Below are 20,272 nucleotides of genomic sequence, written 5' to 3'. Positions count from 1 at the left end.
TTTCCTAGAAGCCACCAGTGAAAATTCAGGTGCTTAAGGATTTGGAAATGCTTCTACTCAAAACAGTTCTTTTTCCACTAGTTTGATTAGCAAGCATTTTATTCGGGACAGTAGTCTGGGAAACATACTAATTTGGGCTCAATTATTCCAAAAATCTTAATTAGTGAATGGAATGATGATTAATGAGCTTTTTTTTTTCCCTCCAAAATAGAATTTTGTGGTTATATAGGCCATTGATTAGAACTCAGTAAAGATCTTGGTTAGATCTTGTTTTGCTTTTCTTTTTAAACTATAAAAGTCATTTTTGGAACAATTTTCTACTTGATATTAATATTTTATCATATATTAATTTTCTTTAAGTTTTACTTCTGTTGGAGAATTTTCTTATTCTTTGGTGATTCATGTTAAAATATTTAGAGATTATGTGTCAAAATATCTAAAATTTAGTTTAAATGTTTCATATAGGCCGGGCGCGGTGGCGCAACGCCTGTAAATCCTAACACTTCCGGAGGCCTAGGCAGGCGGATTGCCTGAGCTTAGAAGTTCAAGACCAGCCTGGGCAATGTGGTGAAACCCCGATTCTACTAAAAACACAAAAAATTATTCTGGTCGGTGTCTTTAGTCCCTGCCACTTGGGAGGGTGAAGCTGGAGAATCACTTGAACCCAGGAGGTAGAGCTTTGCAGTCAGTTGAAATCGTGCCACTGTACCACTCCAGCCTGGGTGACACAGCAAGACTCAGTCTAAAAAAAAAGTTTTTTAAGTTTTCTATATATGTGTCTGTGTGTGTGTTTGTGTGTGTGTGTGTTTGTGTGTGTGTGTGTGTGTATGTATATAATGAGAAGTGAGAAAACAAATATGACAAAATGTTGACATTTGTTGAATCCAAGTAGAAAGCATGTGGCTATCCCATTATTTTTCCAACTTTTCTGTATGTTGGAAAATTTTCATAATACAAAATTGGGGGAAAAGCAGGTTTAGAAGATTTATAATGATTCATTAAATATTCATTTTCCGTACCAATGAGATTTTCACTATATAGTAAAATGTTGTTCTACTTGACCACATAAAGTAACAGTTCGGAGAGCTTCACAGATTTTTGAAGCATGCTTTGAAAGATCACAAAAAAATCATAGGGTGAAATATACTGCAACATTAAATGGAACTGGGACTACTACTGTTATTTATCTAATAAGCTAAAGTATAATCTCAGTAATCCACTTCTGTCTCACAATAAAACTTCAAGAAACTGACATCTGGGAAAAGCAATTTATTAACAAGTGTAAAAATAATAACTTTACTCTTCTGAAAAAAAATTTATTATACCTTGTTTTGTAAAACCTGACAAATGTTGTAAAATTTTCTAATTCCATTAGTAGATAAAATTCACAGACAGAATGTAAGATAATATACCTTTTAAAGCATAAGACTATGTATCTTCATTCTTTATAAAAGAAGTTGCCACTGTGAATACAGATTACAGATTCTTTCAGCTTTGTTCTTTTTTTTTCCCATCTGAAATGCTCAAACAGTACAGACTGTGGGTCTGTTCTTTTTCAATGATCCTTCTTATCACACTCATTAGTATGCTTCGCTGTGATTGAGTTATGACTTCTCTTTGCCGGATGTGGAGCCATTTATTTGAGTTAGTTTCCTTAAGCTCCTTCTGGGCTAGTTATTTTCCTCATCACGTCTTTCACTGCCTTTGCCAGGGCCTGTTACAGCGTGCTGGATGGCAGCAGTTCTAGCGCAGATGTACTCATTGCCTGGAAGGACGGATAATGAGCTCCACTCCTTTCATGCTCAGTAGAGCTCCAGCAACACATAGAGACCTCCGTGCCAAATGGGAAAAGCCTTTCTCTACAAATCTGCACAGAAACCTCTGCCACAGAAGCTGAAGAATGATTTTTAGAAGATTAAAAGGCACTCAAGTATTCAAAACAGCATTTGTTAGGTATCATCTATGGGCTGATAGCGTGCAAAGTGCAAGAGATACAAAGACAAATAAGATTTGCTCTAAAAGCTTAGAGTCTAAATGCAAAAAGTGTAAATGTGGAAAAAGACCTACATAAAAATAGGCCAGGTGCAGTAGCTCACGCCTGTAATCCCAGCACACTGGGAGGCCGAGGAGGGTGGTTCACGCGGTCAGGAGTTTGAGACTGGCCTGGCCAACATAGTGAAACCCTGTAACTACTAAAAATACAAAAAAATTAGCCAGGCATGGTCGTGGGTACCTGTCATCCCAACTACTCAGGAGGCTGAGGCAGGAGAATCGCTTTAACGCAGGAGGCAGAGGTTGCAGTGAGCCGAGATCGAGCCATTGCACTCCAGCCCAGGCAACAGTGCAAGACTCCATCTCAAAAAAAAAAAAAAAAAGTATTTATGTATGTATATATATAATGTGTATGATGTGTCCCATTAGATTCATTGTGGTGTGGTCTTAGAGTCGGCGATGTCACTGTTTCTCCTGGGGCAAGGTATCTGGGTGTTTTTGTTGGTTTGTTGTGGTTCTTGGTTTTTGGTTTTGTATTTTGGGGCTTCAACATCCTCATCTTCATTATAAAATTCCTACCTCCACGGTTGGTGGGAGGATTTGTAGGCCTCATGGGACCATGGACAGTGTGGTTGCTCAGTAAACATTTGCTTCCTTTCTGTGTGCTCAGTGGCTGCTTTGAAATCCAGCAGAGGTCATGCTCATCCATCAGGGTTTCAGGGAGAGGTTAAGAGAGGAACAGCACTTCCTCTTCTAATGCAGCAGTAAGTCTCTAAGCACACATGGGAGGAGTGTCAAAAACACTCTGGTTGTAACTGATTGTCATTATCAGTTGGAAGAGATTTCTTGTTCTAACTTTGAGTCATAGAGGCATAGAAATGTCTCACATCTAGAGCTAAAAATAACCCAAATGAAACAATGGATGTTATTTCATAGGATAGTAGGACAATATCTGGCACACAGTAAGGATTTAATAAATGATAGTCATTATCATTATCACTATCATCCTTAATTTTATACTTGGGAAAGGTGTAAAGCCTAATAGTTAGGTTGTCCTTAGTCACACAGCTAATAAATACCCTTTGGGTGACCATTTGATTAATATTGCTACTATAATGTGTTAGATTGAGAATCTGATTAGGGCAGGATTGAAGAAAATCTTTGCTTACTCTTCTTTCCAGCATCTATAGCAGCACAGACATGTAACAGATACTTACAAATATTTGTTGAATGTGTGTGTGCGTGAGTGCGTGCGTGTGTGTGTGTGTGTGTGTGTGTAGCATGACTTTTTTACCAAGGTAGACCTGGATTGAAATCCCAACTCCAGTACCATCTACATAAATTTAGGCAAATTAACTACTTTCAGTTATAATTTTCTCAGCTGTTAAAAATGGGGCTAATCAGGCAAGGTGCAGTGGCTCATGCCTTGGGAGGCCGAGGCGGAGGTCAGGAGTTTGAGACAAGCCTGGCCAACATGGGGAAACCCCGTCTCTACTAAAAATACAAAAACTAGCCAGGCATGGTGGCACGGGCCTGTAATCCCAACTACTCGGGAGGCTGAGTAAGTAGAATAGCTTGAACCTGGGACGCGGAGGTTGCAGTGAGCTGTGATGGTACCACTGCTCTCCAGCCTAGTTTAACAAGAGCGAAATGCCATCTTTAAATTAATTAATTAATTAATTAATTAAAGTGGGGTTAATCAGACTCAATATCTATTTCACATGCTTGTGGATAAGCTTAGATGAGGCAATACATGCAAAAACTATCATGCCCAGTATTGGTGGCAGGTGCTCCCTTTGATTTTGTCTCCTTTTCCTGTGCTCGCTATGAACTTTTCTGTCAGTTAGTGAACATCACGGTTTGCCACAAGAGGGCAATACTAAATTGAAATCAAAATCCATGCTAACAAACGTCTTCTAAATGAAGTCAATACCTCTCTGTCCCATCTCCTCTTTTTCTTTCTCTCCACCCCTCATAAATGCAGTTAGTTGTTGAGTGTTTCTTGCTCAGATTCCTGTTCTTTTCCTTCATCCTGTTCATCTGACATCTGTCATCATAATAAAACCTAGATTTGGCAGGGACTTTGTAAGTCATATTGTGTGGTGGCTCACATCTGTAATCCCAGCATTTTGGGACGCTGAGGCAGGAGATTTGCTTGAGCTTAGGAGTTCAAGACTAGCCTGGGCAACATAGCCAGACACCACCTCTTAAAAAAAAAAAAAAAGTCATGTTGTCACATAGAATTCCATTCTCTGCAGTTATTCTTGCTCCCTAGTTGACCTTGACTTCTGCTTCTGTTTCCCCTGTCAAGCTAACCCAACAGCCCTGAGTGTTTGTGCTGTACTTTCCTCCCTGAGAAAGTGCCTCTTAATTATTCTAACTTTACCTCAAATTCTGCAGAGGAGACTAAATCTAAACCTATGTATATTTCTTCTAAAGAAAACACTTCTGAGTTACATAGGCTTAAATTTCAGAGTTATGTTGCATTCTTACCTCACCCACAAAAATCACACTATATTTCCTTCCTTTATTTAATCTGCTTACTGTGCATCTGTTGCCCAATCTCATTTGTACTCATCCGTCCAATATTCTTTTCTCATCTCTCAATCATTTGACTTTTTGGTCTTCCAACCATCGCTCTTTAGTCCAGCTATTGGATAATGAGCTCTTGGAATCCATTGAGTCATACAATGTGGCTATGTTCTGTACTCTTCCTGTGAGAGACTCCCATTTTCTACCCCGGGACAAAGCGAAGTTTCTTTTTCAACCCGTACTACATTTAGCATTTGTCTGTGCTTCGTGGCAACTATGGAGGGGAAACAGGGAAAGCTGTGTGCATTTCAGAGGGGCTCTGCAATTTGTGAGAGCATTTTTTAACTGGAAAAGACAATGTTACTAAGTCACATAGGCTGCTGTCACTAATGATGTGTACATTTTCCCATCAGAAATGCAATTTCCTACACCAACTAATTTTAGGGAAATATGATGTTAGGAGTATTGTGTGTGACAATAATCATACTTTTAGCAAGGCAGAATAAAAAGATCTCGCTATCTCAGAGCTTAATCTGAACTTCCATTTTTGGCTGGCAGACGCATATTTTGGAAATTGTTGAGTCAAAAATTTAAGTAGGTTTAAATGCTTGTTTTCTTTTTGTTTCTTTGTTTGGTGTTTGTTTATTTATTTATTTAGAGACAGAGTCTCATTCTGTTGCCCAGGCTGGAGTGCAGTGGCACAATCTCGGCTCATTGTAATGTCTGCTTTCTGGCTTCAAGGGATTCTCATGCCTCAGCCTCGCTAGTAGCTGCTGGGATTTTACAGGTGCACACCACCACACCCAGCTAATTTTTCTATTTTTAGTAGAGATGGAGTTTTACCATGTTGGCCAGGCTGGTCTTGAACTCCTGACCTTAGATGACTCACCCACCTGGGCCTCCCAAAGTGCTGAAATTACAGGCTGAGCCACCCAGCCTGACCCCTCGTATGTGTTTTAAATGTATATCTGATTCTTATTTCTTTGTTGCTTCTCTTTTTGATGATCGAATCATCTGTGTGAAATAAGACACAAAGTGCAAATATTGTATAAATTCACTTATATGAGGTACCTATGTTGTCAAATTCATAAAGACAGAAAGTACAATGGTTCCTAGGAGATGGGAGGAGGGGAAACCAAGAAGAAACCCTTGGTTTCTGTTTAGTCATCTCATACAGGCTTGAACTTAACCTTAGAATATCTGACTCTGAGTCTTTCAATTAATATCTGCATAATTAATTGAAAAAAAAAAAAAAACAACAGGCTGGGTGCGGTGGCTCACGCCTATAATCCCAGCACTTTGGGAGGCCAAGGCGGGTGGATCACGAGATCAAGAGATCGAGACCATCCTGGTCAACAAGGTGAAACTCCGTCTCTACTAAAAATACAAAAAATTAGCTGGGCATGGTGGTGCGCGCCTGTAGTCCCAGCTACTCAGGAGGCTGAGGCAGGAGAATTGCTTGAACCCAGAAGGCGGAGGTTGCGGTGAGCCGAGATCATGCCATTGCACTCCAGTCTGGGTAACAACAGTGAAACTCCATCTCAAAAAAAAAGAGAAAAAAACAGCTCAACAGTAACACTTACTGAGTACATACAAAGAAAGTGCCAGGCTTAAGTGTCAGCATGATCTAGGTCAAGAAAAAGTTTTAGGCAGATTTACAAATACCATATATTACTTTAATATCCTCTACTATCTGTTCCCAAAAACAAGCAAATAAAGCCCCACACATCCCATTTCAGAATCAGGAAAACAGAGACATTTCTCTGTGGCAAAGAGCTTGTCAGCCAATAATATCAGCGAAGCTTCCCATGCAGCTGACAGTGTCATGTGTTATGTAGCTTTCTGGAAAGCTACATTTCAATCCATTAAATTTGTTTATAAAAACAAGCTTGCAGGTATTGCTGATCTTTTATATAGAAAGTCTATTCTCTTGGAAAGAATCCGGTTCAGTTAATTATGATGGAGAGAATAATGGATGGAAACAACAGTTCAAAACTGACAGTAAATCCACCTTGAACCAAAAGCATTTCTGATTTTTCTCAAGTGGCCGTGTTAACGTGGCATAAGAGAAAGCCTGACTAGCAGGTATAATTAAAATATGAATCCCAGGAATAAGGTATGAGTAACCCCGAGAACACCTACAAGAAATAAGTCCATTATAACATGATAAACTTTAGAGACTCCTGAGTGAAGGGTAGGAGAAAAAAATTCTAATTCCATGTAAAGGCAACCATGGGCCTGAGTGCAAACATACTGATAAACGATGGCATCAGTGCCTTATTAGTACAGCATCTGTGTGAGACTGTGGAACATAGCATATGCTATATGGGTACTTGTTCTCTACATTTCCTTTTTCTGAGAACTGCTTGAGGTCTTGTATAAGGCTTTTTCTATCTTTTTATAGAAATCACTTCCTCACCCAGGCCTTAGTCATGTAGACAGCAGACATCAAACATATAATTACATGCATGAATGTGTAAATGATAACCCCTATCTTAGCATCTACAATACATTTGCCCTGGCATGTAAGACTTTTAAGAAAACTGAAATTTGGCACCGAACATATTAAATGCAACTTATGAAACACTGTTGATGCATTTTTAAAGAATTAATCACAGCACTATGATTTAATGAAAAACAGGAAGAGAATGTTATGTTATATCACGTTTCATATCTCAGCAGTTGGCATTGGATTCGGTTGTTAGGAACAGCAACATGGCAAAAGTTGAAAGGAAACTGTTTGGCCTGAGTGGTTTTTTGTCTTTCAGGCAGAGTAATGAGTAAATATAAAATCACCTCAGGTGAAAAACTGCTGTTTATGTCATGTCATTCCATTAACTGACAGAATTACTGCCTCTCCCTTCCCCAACACTGGAAAAAGAAAAAAAAAAAAAGAGTAGTTAACAAACACAAATTCAACACTTGGAGTTAAAATGACTCTAATGGTGACTGGCCATTTTACCAATATGTTGAGGACTAAAGATGTAAATATGGATGGAAGGTATTTTGAGACGGTGCCCTCTGTCACCCAGGCTGGGGTGCAATGGAGCAATCTCTGCTGTGGCAACCTCTGCCTCCGGATTCAAGTGATTCTCCCGCCTCAGCCTCTCAAGTAGCTGGGACTACAGGCTCGTGCCACCATGTCCGGCTAATTTTTGTATTTTTAGTAGTCAGGATGGTCTCCAACTCCTGACCCATGTGATTCTCCTGCATCAACCTCCCAAAATGCTGGTATTACAGGCATAAGCCACTGCGCCTGGTCCATACTGTTTACATGATCTTATCTGTTGTAGCTTTACATGTTATTTTTCCTGTTTATGTACATTTAAGAAAATTGAAACCAAAAATCTCGACTGTCTCTGAAACTTAATCTGGAAAAATGTAAAGCACTTTAATAGAATTTTCCCCACATTCTATAGAATAGTTTTTAAACAGATGGTTCATATGGACAAAGCAATGAAAACATAGAAATTAAAAGCAGATCCTTAAGAACAATATCTGAGTTCTCAGAAATCCTATGGATGATGTCAGGACGAGATGTAAAGCAGTCGTTTCTTTTGCTGTCAAGGTTTTAAGGGAACAGAAATTTATTAGGTGACCCACCACCGGAGGAAGGGTAATGCCTGTGGGTAGGAATTAACTGTTTATTTGAAACTCCAGTCCACTTCAACAATTCGAAAATCTCCCTGCTCCTAGGACAATTCCATCCAGGTGCCAATAGGAGAGACTACTATTGTGATGCAAATAGGTATTCTTTTAGAAGTAGGAGCACTTGAGTAGAGTGGGGATGATTTGAAAAATCGTCCCACCTTCCCAGCAACGAAGCCGAGACGGGGGGGAAGATGGGGGGAAACCTCCAGGCCGGATCAGTGAAACTGAGGGGTGGGTGAGCGACTGGACAACTTTTCAACGTGGAATTCAAATGCATTCGGTGGGGAAGTGTGAAGCAAAATCTAAACGAGCGCTAGACAGCAGTATCTTCCATCTACGCTTCAAAACTTTAGGGAAACTTAACGTTGGTTTCTCCCCTAGAGAATTCTAGGGAGTGGGTGGAGGGGACGACTGTTAGGGGAGGTATATTGGGAATCAGATCCTTTTGTGGGGCGGAGGACGCCGAGGTGTTAACTAGGGCTATCCAAAATCAGGGGCCCACGAGGGGACTGTGTCAACACCCGAGCCAAGGCCGGAGCGCAAGCGCGCGGCTGCAGCGCGGGGAGCCCTGGAGCCAAGTGCGGGCCGACGGCTGGGGCAGGAGGGTAAAGGGGCGAAAGGGCGGGGTGGCGCGGGGTGGGAGCGCGGCGGCGGGGAGGAGGGTCTGGGAGCCTGGGTGCGATTTGCAAGCGTCCGCCGAGGGGGAGGGTTTTCCCCAGCCGGGCCGGAGTTGCGGCTGAGCGCTGCTTCTGGCTCACAACGCCGCCGCCGACTGTCAGGAGAGCTGGAGAGTGGAACTGCCGGAAGTGCCTGCGCGCCGTGAGAGAAACTTCCCTGCTCCGGCCGCGGCCCGGAGCCGCGCCGCCCCAGCGCTCGGAAAGACGATGCGTCCCGGTGACCACAACCTGAGCGGACCCGCGCCTCGGCCCGCCGCCCGCGCCTGCGCTCGCCTCGCCTCGGGGGAGGAAGACTGAGCCCGGCGCAGGCGGCGCGGCGCGCGGGGCCCGTTTCCTTCGCGCAGTCAGTCCCCTCGCGTTCCGGCGCCTTCCCCGCGATCGCGCGTCCCCAGCTCCAGTCGCCGCCGCCGGCCGCCCCAACCCTGACCGCCGGCCGGGACGTACCCGCGGCCGCCGCCGGCAGCGCCTGTGCCATGGGGCTGCCCACTCTGGAGTTCAGCGATTCCTACTTGGACAGCCCGGATTTCAGGGAGCGCTTGCAGTGTCACGAAATTGAGCTGGAGCGAACCAACAAGTTCATCAAGGAGCTCATTAAGGACGGCTCCCTGCTCATTGGGGCGCTGAGGAGTAAGTCGGGCTGGCGGGGGAGCGGGCACCCGGATCCGGAGAGTCCCCGCGGGGTGCGGGTCCTAAGGGTGGGTTGGAGGAGTCGGAGCTTCTTTTGTTTGAATGGATTTGGCGACAAAAGCTGAAGAGCTCCCCTGCTGGTAGCCAACAAAGTTTGTTCTTAGGTGTTCTTTACTTATTTACTTCCTTGTCTACAGAGAAGGGAAAGTTCTCTACCGGGCACTGGAATATATCCTGAGGAAAGTCGTTCAAAGTCATCGTTCTGTGTAATGCTCCTACGAAGATGTTGGGGACTTTTAACTTTTTTTTTTTTTTTATTAAATTTATTGTGTCTGTTAATAGTTTGAACTAAAAAAGCCCTTAAGGGGGAATCAAGAGTTTGTCTTAAGGATAAAATTAAGCTAGTTTAGTGATATTCAAAGAAAATTATTAATTTTTTTCATACATCAGTGGCTCTTCATTGGACACATTGAGTTGGCTTTTTAAAAATCATTCATTTGCAGTTTTGCCATTTTGTAAGATGATCGAAGACAGTATGGCACTAGTGCATTTTAACTGCAAATTTTCTGTGCGTGTTAGTTTTGGTTTGCATTGTATGTGGTGTTGGGCATGTCATTGGGATGAAAGTTCAGGGGCTAAAAGGCAATCAGAACTTTTGATGATCTATATAGTATAAAAACTGTTACGATCTATACAGTATTAAAAACTGTTACATTCTTTAATACAGGGTTTCCTCCCACCTCCTTTTCCATACACCTCCTTACCGAATTTTCCTTCCTTTCTCTTTTTATCCTCTGGATCTTGGCTTTCAATGACTAAGACCTAAGAGTATCTGAAACTCAAGGGTTTCTTTTACAGAGAATTGAGCATAACTGCCTGATATGGCTTGTTACCTTTCCCAGGAGGTATTTGCATCTTTAAAAATTTTTATTTATTGCTTTTTTTTTTCAATCTTCAAAGGAGCCTTTGAAAAGTATTTGCGTCTTAGTAGGGGCTTCTGCATGTTTTAGCTACTGAAATGAAGCCCTGGAATCTCTGATCACTTAAAACTGGGTGAATGAGATACTTTCAAAAGGTAGAGAGGCCTTTGGGTAATCTAGTAAACCCCCAGGACATATGGGGGGGGGGTCTTTGTATAACAACGTGATAGGGATGTGTATGCCTAAAACAGACAATGCTAGCATGGATCTGTATTTTGAAACATGTAGCAGTAAGGATGGAGCTTAGCAAGATGCCTTGAAATTAGTGTGCTCCAAAATAATTTTTCTTTTAACCGTCCCAAATGCTAAAACATTTACTTAACCACTTGTATTACTTATCCAAAGTAAAGATAATATATTTATGCCCATATTCACTTAATTCCTGAATTTGAGGCTACTACTGATAATGTTATTTACTGTGATTTATGAAAAATAATAGTTTATCTGCCATTCTTGCCACCCTGCGTAAACACTAAAGTCTCGTGGGACTAGCCTCTGCATCTAAGAAAGCATGATGCCTCTTCAAAAAGAGCTGCATCTCAAGAGGGTCAAATGCCAAGCTGATTCTTGCTGGAGGTGCCAGATGTTCTACATTTTTCTCCCCACTCTGCTTGAGATAAACTTTAGTGTTTCAGAAGTTGAAAATACTTACATATCTGTGATAAATGCTCTGACATGTACATTATTTTACAAGTGACATTACATACTGGGTGAATGAGATACTTTCAAAAGTATCTCATTTTATGATGCTTGAATCTAGCCTTGTAAAAGTCAGGTGATTCCCATGATTATAGGTTTGTTCTTCCATTCATAAGTGAAATCTTGGGAGTGTAGGCTCTTTGAAGAGATAGGCCCTGGATCATTAATTTGGCTTGTGCACTTAAAATATACAACCTGCTGTCTTTCTAGGATTCGTAAGTTTGTGGTGAGAGTGTATTACTTTAACGTTTGCTTATTATTTCTTTCATTGTGGAAAGGAAGATTTGTTTCCTTGGTAATGAGTTCCCAACAGCATTTGCCAAATGGGAGAGATTTTGGAGCAAAGGAACCCTTGAAGTCACACTATAGCACTATTTTTTTTCCTACCAAGCTACCTTTTGTCCCTTGGGGTGGATGCTCTGAGGCCAGGCTGCAGCTTCTTGGATAGGAGGAGTGTGTCAAAAGACCTGCTTGGTTCTATCACTGTCTGCCCCTGCCCTGCCCACTAGCCCAGACAAGTCCCCTGGCACAGCTGGCATTGATTGCCTGTACCATGGGGCCCATACCACTGTGGGAGCCTCCCTGTACCATGAGTCTGCCCCCTCCACTAAGGGACCCCTTCTTCCCTCAGTCTGTCCTTCCTGTTTTTCTTTCTGGCCTGGGGAGGACTTCACCTTCCCTAACTTCATACAGACTATTTCAATAAATGTATCCATTATCCATTTTATTTTATTTTATTTTTTTAGCACTACTCTGTTATTTTTAGTAATAGTTAATGCATTCTTAATGTAACCTTGTTTAGCAGACAATCATCAACGTATTTCTAAGCATATTATATTATTTTTATCCCTGTTAACTTTATCGTGAGAGTTTTGGCTTGCACTCTCTTAGATAATACATGTCTGACTGTTCCATGTCTGACTGCTTCTTTTTTTTTGTTTTGTTTTGTTTTTTTTTTGAGATGGAGTTTCGCTCTTGTTACCCCAGGCTGGAGTGCAATGGCGTGATCTCGGCTCACCGCAACCTCTGCCTCCTGGGTTTAGGCAATTCTGCCTCAGCCTCCCGAGTAGCTGGGACGACAGGCACGCACCACCATGCCCAGCTAATTTTTGTATTTTCAGTAGAGACGGTGTTTCACCTGTTGCCCAGGATGGCCTTGATCTCTTGACCTTGTGATCCACCCGCCTGGGCCTCCCAAAGTGCTTGGATTACAGGTGTGAGCCACCGCGCCCGGCCTCCAATAAGGCTTCTTTAAGTTGAATTAGAAGATTGCAATTGAGTTAGATGATTTCAATTTTAAATAATACATACAAGATACTTAACATGTGTTTAAATATGCATTTTTATGTTTCAGATTCATGTCCACTTGGAGAAAAAGGATAATAGTTAATTAAGTAATATTGACCTAGACTTAACCTTTGAATTTTGGTGTTACCAAGTACTGTGTGATAGTTGGCAAGTAAGTTAACCTGTATCAGTTCTAACTTTCCTGTGAAATGAGGAAAATCTATAAAAATCTTACCATTAGGATTGTTCGTTTATTTTGTTATATGCCATATAGACATTTTGTGAGTGATGTTTGAAGACATTCTTACTGGTGAATAGAGTTTTAGTTAATGCTGTATGACTGGACATTTCTACCCTTTTTATCAAATATAATTCTTATAACTGTGTCCTTTTTAACAGGTGTCAGTCTTGAAATTTGAGCTATGAAAAATTACTTTTGCTTATTAATTTTTTCCTTTTATAAATTATATTCAAAGAAACATTTCAAAATTGATTTCTCATATAATTAACCCTTTACTTGTTTTGGTCTTTATTTACTTTTGAATTCAAAGAGTCATCTTTAAGTAAAATGAGGTTGTAAGAATACACCTCAGATCCCAAAAAAGAGACAAAAAGAGAACAGATGGAACGGAAACTTGATAAGCAAAAAGATTTCTGTTTATTTTTTTGAGACAGTGTCACTCTGTCACCCAGGCTGGAGTGCAGTGGTGCAAACACAGCTTACTGCAGCCTCTACCTCCCAGGCTCAGGTGATCCTCCCACCTCAGCCTCCCCAGTAGCTGGACTGTAGGAATGCGCCACCAGCCCAGCCTAGTTTTTTGATGTTTTTTTGTAGAGTCAGGGTTATTACCATGTTGTCCAGTCTGGTCTCATCAAACCCCTGGGTTCAAGTGATCTGCCTGCCTCCACCTCCCAAAGGGCTGAGATAAGAGGCCTGAGCTACCACACCCAGTGCCACAAGATCCTAAGTGTTCTAACCACACACACAAAAGTGATAAGTATAATGATTATATTAGCTTGATTTAGCCATTCCACAACGTATCAAATATATATATCATCATGTTATTTATATCAAAACATATATATTGTATACCATAAATACATACAACTTTTATTTGTCAATAGAAAGAGAAGAAAAGAAATAAATAGCAAGAGTGACTCTCCTCTAGTTGAATTGGTTGGGTGGGGTGAGCACTATCAACATTCTTTCTCCACCCTACCCTGCAGCATCTTGGTTGTCCTTTCTTCCTTATTTCAGTCTTCTAGCTCCCTTAAGCTGGAACTGGCCTTCTATTTGGTCTGCTTTTTGGAGACTGTTTCTAAACTTGTATGTTTAGTACTGATCAAAGGAAAAAGAAGATAATGGACTCTGGTATAGATTTAATTATTTATTATGACAAATATACACAAGCATGGAACTATAATTCTAGGCTTATAACACTTGTGCAATCTTAAAAGCAAATCAGTTTACGAAGTAAATAAAAACAATATTGTGAAAGCAATACAAAACTTGTCAGCAACATTTAGTCTAATCTATGATGTTACTTGCTGAAGCTAATTTTCTTCTCAGAGATTGCTGATAATATCTGGTGTGTTGTTGATGATTCATTTTCTAACCACTTTTCCCAGTTGCACCCTGCAGTTCTTGAGACTCTTCTTGCCCTGATGATGGCCTTCCTTCCATCAGATGCTTCATTTGTTTATTACCCAGTCATATTGCCTTTGTTCTGGTAGCAGTTGTGGCTGGCACTAGTGATCCATGACACAAACGAGGATGGCACCGATTACGCTGATGATGCGGACAATCCAGTAATGAAGACGTTAGCCAGAGGGGAGCACAGTTTCTTAAAAGTGTCTACCTGAGTGTCCACAGACCTCAGCATGAGATACTCTGCTATGATACATTCATGATTTGGGAATTAAGTAGGTGTTTATAGTAAAGGAAAACCCTAAGTGCAAATAGCAGATGGAAATGTCTTAGACAAGATGAAATACTTCTGCCTTCCATTTGCTGTGTTTCACTAACTCAACCTAGCCTTTTTTTCACTTAGGGTTTTACTTTTTAAGCCAGCTTTGATTTTGTGTGTATGTTCAGGGCCCTCTTTGCTATTAGAATTTTTGGTGGCACAAGGAAAGAATTTAAAGGGGGGAAAAAGGCAGGTTTACAAAATTGGAGACTTCCCATAGTTACTGCACTATTTACTTGGTCATCCCTTAGCTTCTAAGAACTGCCATTGTTTTAGGCTGTTTTTGGTTATTAAAATTTGCATGTAGGTTGTTTTTAAAGTGAAACTCATTGCAGATTCATGTTTATTCGGCAAGAGTTTCTCATTCCACTAAGGTTGTTTGCTTGTGTAGTTGGGCAGCCTAATCAGAAGTATGGAGGTGTAATTACTTCAACCGTTCATTTACTTCTTATAATCATTAGAATTTAAGTTAAATGAGCAGAAGTAATTTCGTCTTTCAGATGAGCTGTAATTAATTTTAGGGACTGGTAGAATAGGAATGTGGTGCTTTAAGGTTCTGTTTCCAGAAACCTGTTGCAATTAAAAGCAGTTATACTTGTGTTAATTTAAATGGGAGCCTTGGTGCTCATTAGAAATTAAATTGGGCTGGCTATTTACTTCCATCTACCTCTCTTCTCATGCTCTCTGTGAGCTAAATAGGTGCCCTTTAACAGTATCTTTATTTCTCCTTGATTTTTTTTTTTCAGTAGGTAGTAATTAAAGTCCTCTCCTGGGTTAGGTCAGAGAATGTGTTGCTGTTGGGACAAAAAGCAGTTCCTGTCTAGCGGAGACTGGCTTAGCAATAACCACCTTTTACACTGCCTCATGTTACAGTTATGATCAAGGTACTTTAGAGTGCAGGAAACTCAGGTAACCGCTACACTTTAAGTCACTGAAGAGCAGATTTAGCAAGTGTATGTTCATTGATTAACATTTCTTATTGTATAGTGCTGATTGTGTTAATGATGGTGTTTAAGAATTACTCAGATTATATAAGATGAAAACAATAATGCTTACATTAGGATTGCTTTCTTTTCTTTTTCTTTTTTTTTTCATTTGACGAAATCTCGCCCTGTCACCCAGGCTGGAGTGCAGTAACATAACCTTGGCTTGCCATAACCTCTGCCTCTTGGGTTCAAGCAAGTCTCCTGTTTTAGCCTCCCAAGTAACTGGGATTACAGGTGTGCACCACCCCCCACCAGGCTAATTTTTTGTATTTTTAGTAGAAATGGGGTTTCACTTTGTTGGCCAGGCTGGTCCAAACTCCTGACCTCAAGTGATCCACCCACCCAGATTTCTGGGATTACAGGCATAAGCCACAGCACCTGGCCAGGATTGCTTTGGTGTCAAGTGCAGTTTTTATTGATGCATATATTGAGAGTGGCAAGTCTTTTCTCTAGATTCCTAAGCAGAAATAATATCCCAATATTTTAAAATTAGGATGTTAAGCTGCATTAAGTAAATGATATGCATCACTGAAATGTTTATTTTAGATAGATAAGAAAGGTTGAAGGAAAGGGGGTTTGTATAGTCTTGAGTCACTTTCATGAATATTGATTTCTTGCCAGAGCTGTAATTGCCACTTTTTCTGGCCCAGCCATCCCTGGTATGGATAGTAATTTCTGCTCATTTCAGTCTTTTTTTTTTTTTTTCATTTCAGTCTTGTAGGAAGGTGCCAGCTTCCCTGCAGCTCCACCTGCCATCCACCGGTTTCAGTGGGTGGCAGGTGGGGCTGCAGGGAAGCTGGTCTGTCTTCCCTTTTCTCTAGCCTGCTGAACCTCTGCCTAGCATCTAATAATCCTTATAGTATATCTCCAGTGGATCAGATCTCATCAACCATGAGCTGCTTCTGGCTGACTTTCATCCTGAAAATTAAAATCACTTGCTGAGACCAGGCACAGTGGCTCATGCCTGTAATCCCAGCACTTTGGTAGGCAGATCACTTGAGGTCAGGAGTTCAAGACCAGCTTCACCAACATGGTGAAACTATCTCTATTAAGAATAGAAAAAGGCTGGCGCTGTGGCTCACGCCTGTAATCCCAGCACTTTGGGAGGTGGGTGGATCACGAGGTCAAGAGATCGAGACCATCCTGGTCAACATGGTGAAATCCCGTCTCTACTAAAAATACAAAAAACTAGCTGGGCATGGTGGCGCGTGCCTGTAATCCCAGCTACTCAGGAGGCTGAGGCAGAAGAATTGCCTGAACCCAGGAGGCGGACGTTGCGGTGAGCCGAGATTGTGCCATTGCACTCCAGCCTGGGTAACAAGAGCGAAACTCCGTCTCAAATAATAATAATTAAAAAAAAAAAAAAAAAAAGAATAGAAAAAAATTAGCCAGGCATGGTGGTGCACACTTGTAATCACAGCTACTCGGGAGGCTGAGGCAGGAGAATAGCTTGAACCCAGGAGGCAGAGGTTGCAGTGAGCCGAGATTGCGCCATTGCACTCCAGCCTAAGTGACAGAGTGAAACTCTGTCTCAAGAAGAAGTAAAAAATAATAAAACCATTTGCTGAGTACCTGGATCTATAAGGCACAGGAACTATGCTCCATCTTTTGCAGCTGTCATATTCTGAGTTATAATGGCAGGTTTTTGTATAAGCGTAGCAACTTACCTAATACTTGTTCACCTTAATGGCCCTTGAAGCAAAGGAAAAGAGCCAGGATCATAACAGGACAGTCAATGGAAATGTAATTTTTTAAATTATTTTGTCTTTGGCTAGGTGAATTTAAACATCAGCCTGGATATTTCTGGTAAGATATATCCATCTCTCTAGGTTTCATTTAACCAGAATATTAATCAGAATACTCCATTTTTTTTTTTTTTTTTTAGAATACTCCATTCTTTATATCTGGAGTATTCTGATTATGTTATCAAGAATCCGATTATAATACTAAAGAAAATGTTTTGGTGAAACACAAATAGAGCACTGTGTGTAAGGAATGTGAATTGTGGAATAGTAAGGTACCTTATAGTAGCTAATAATCTGCCAGTTTTCCCAACCTTTTTCCTTTTTGCAGACAAGGGGATACATAAAAGAAGAAAAATAAGCCTGAATTTTCTAGGATTTTAAGACTAGTTCTTCTAATTTAATTTTTACATCGAATACAGTGGGAAAAGGCTAGGATAAGATTAATAGTGGCTGGGTGTGATGGTTTACAGCTATAATCCCAGTGCTTTGGGAGGCCGAAGGAGGTGGATCGCTTGAACTCAAGTTGGAGACCAGCTGGTGCAACACGACAAAACCTGTGTCTACAAAATATACCAAAAATTAACTGGTGTGCTGATGTGTGCCTGTAGTCCTAGCTACTTAGGAGGCTGAGACGGGAAGATTAAAGATTAATTGAAGGTAGGGAGGTTGAGGATGCAGTGAACCTTAATCGTGTCACTCCACTCCAGCCTGAACAACAGAGCAATGCCCTGTCTCAAACAGCAAACAAACAAACAAAACCTAATAACACTTTGTAGATTACTTTATGTAAAATCAATTATGCATCATTTTCAGTTCCAATTTTTAGATTTTATGGTAAAAGTCTATTTTTAAAAATTTGTTATTTTATTTTTTAGAGACAGGGTCTTGCTATGTTTCCCAGGCTAGAGTGCAGTGGCTACTCAGAGGTACTATCGCCTCAAACTCCTGGCTTCATTCAATTCTCCCACCTCACCCTCCTGTGGAGCTGGAATTAGAGGAATGTGCCACTGCAGCCATCTCTAAAAGTCTCATTTTTTTTTTTTTTTAGTAAGACGGGGTTTCACCCTGTTGGTCAGGCTGGTCTTAAACTCCCGACCTCAGGTGATCCACCCACCTTGGCCTCCACAAAGTGCTTGGATTACAGGCGTGAGCCACCATGCCTGGCCAAAAGTCTCAATTTTTAAAGGTATTTTAAAAATGCCAAACATGACATTTAAAAATGTAGGTTTATCTGACTTTGGTGATCATCTCTGGGTTTACTGGAGAGTGTCTTCTATTTTGTTAAGAATGGGGAACCATCCTAGGAGGGTTCTGTGCCAGGTGGTAAGCAAAAAAAATTGGAAAAATGCTGCCTGTATATAAACTTACTAGATTAATGATAGTGCTATCCCTGAATCTTGGCTTTACTGTGGAAAAAAATAGACACGGAATGACATTGTTTCATTTGGAAGTTAGGCACATTCATCAGTAGTGGAATTTCTATGATATTTCCTCATGCAAATCTAAAAAGCCATAGTGCCTGCTGCTCTATGAAAGACATGCCAAATAGTGTTCCCTCCTGTGTAAATATATACTGGAGCTTATCCAAATGAAAGACCCAGGTTCCGTTTTCTCTTTTGTGTACAGGAAAAGTGATGATTTAATTTGGAAAACTGGTCTGTGTCTGTGTGTGGACGGGAGTGATAAGGCACTAATAGAAATGAGTGTTCTGTATAGTGTATTATCCCTTTCCAAATGAGAGCTATGTGAATTGGTTTTAGTTCGCTGTTGTGAGAATTTTCTCTTCTTCATTTATTTAATTTCCTTATTCTTTAAAATGTCTGAATGAAAGATATGGCCCAAAAGGGGTGAGGGCGGAAGTGGATAGCAAGGGGAAGCAAATTAAAGTCAGTTGTGAAAACGATTTACATATTAGAGTTTTGGATCTTGTATTAGACTTTCTCTTCCTTCTATGAAAAAGTTACTCTGTAAGACTAGAGAATCAAAAGACTCTGAGACTAGCCTTCCAACTGTTTTATTAATTTATTTTAAAGCATTTTTTAATTAAAGAATTAATCTTTTGTAGAGGTATGGGCTCACTATGCTGCCTCGGCTTGTCTCCAACTCCTAGCCTCAAGCAATCCTCCCACCTGAGCCTCCCAAGGTGCTGGTATTATAGGCATGAGCCACCACGCCCAGCCTTCTAACTGTTTTACAAGTTGGTTGTTGGGGCTGAGCCTGGTAGTTCATGCCTGTAATCCCAGCACTTTGGGAGGCCAAGGCGGGTGGATCACGAGGTCAAGAGATCGATACATCCTGGTCAACATGGTGAAACCCTGTCTCTACTAAAAATACAAAAAATTAGCTGGGCATGGTGGCGCACGCCTGTAATCCCAGGTACTCGGGATGCTGAGGCAGTAGAATTGCCTGAACCCAGGAGGCGGAGGTTGCGGTGAGCTGAGATCGCGTCATTGCACTCCAGCCTGGGTAACAAGAGCGAAACTCGGTCTCAAAAAAAAAAAAAAAAAAAAACGTATCTTTTAAAATTGTTAACTTCAGAGATAATTGAGGTGACTTTTTAAGAGGCACACTGTTTGGGGGAGATTTGGGAAGGCTGTGTACCATGAAATAATGATGTTTAAATAGAAGCTAAGAAGGGACTTTTTAAAAGCAATTCTGGTTTTCCTTAGGGGTTGCCTTTGCTAAGGTTATTACTTCTCTAGTTCCCGCTTCATTACTGTACCTGTTTCTCAGTGTGTGATGTTGCAGAGCTTCTCTTTCCTTTTCATTTTATTTGTTTTGTCTCTTAAATGTTGGTGGTGTGTTCTCAGTCCTTTCGTTGTTTGCTTTCTTTGTATGATAACATCTGCTCCCAGGGTTCCAGCCCTGACCTCATTTTTCTAAACTTTGGGGTTGATTTTTACCAGCCTAGGAGATATAACTACTCTGATGTGCTTTAAGCAACATCAGGTTCAAGCTGTCAAAAAATAAGTTCTTTTCCTCCAGCTTGTTCTCTTTGTATTCCTTTGTGTTCAGTTAAAACCTCATGCATCTGGTAATCTTATCAAGAAATGCTGAATCCTTCTAACTCTTCCCATTTTTCACCACATGCATTTTGTTAGCCCTACAGTTCGACATCTAAAATATCTT

At 40.9% G+C, this 20,272-nt stretch overlaps 1 protein-coding gene across 6 annotated transcripts in view; it reads left to right on the top strand.

Annotated features, from left to right (window-relative positions):
* The first annotated feature begins 8,688 nt into the window (after positions 1-8,688).
* The window catches only part of ARHGAP42 (Rho GTPase activating protein 42), a 316,830-nt gene continuing 305,246 nt past the window's right edge, over positions 8,689-20,272 (top strand). For 5 of the 6 annotated variants that reach the window (XM_054241785.2, XM_002754646.6, XM_017977674.4 and 2 more), the window contains exon 1: positions 8,932-9,479. In XM_054241785.2, coding sequence (XP_054097760.1) covers positions 9,326-9,479 — 154 coding nt within the window. In that variant the 5' untranslated portion in view covers positions 8,932-9,325. Of the gene's footprint in view, positions 8,781-8,931; positions 9,480-20,272 lie in introns of those variants that run through there. The other variant, XM_035265195.3, reaches the window with a different exon arrangement.

Source organism: Callithrix jacchus, chromosome 10 (genome assembly GCF_049354715.1).
Source record: "Callithrix jacchus isolate 240 chromosome 10, calJac240_pri, whole genome shotgun sequence".
Taxonomy (NCBI): Eukaryota; Metazoa; Chordata; class Mammalia; order Primates; family Cebidae; genus Callithrix; species Callithrix jacchus.
Note: the sequence above shows the minus strand (reverse complement) of the source record. Positions and strands in the feature narration are given on the sequence as shown.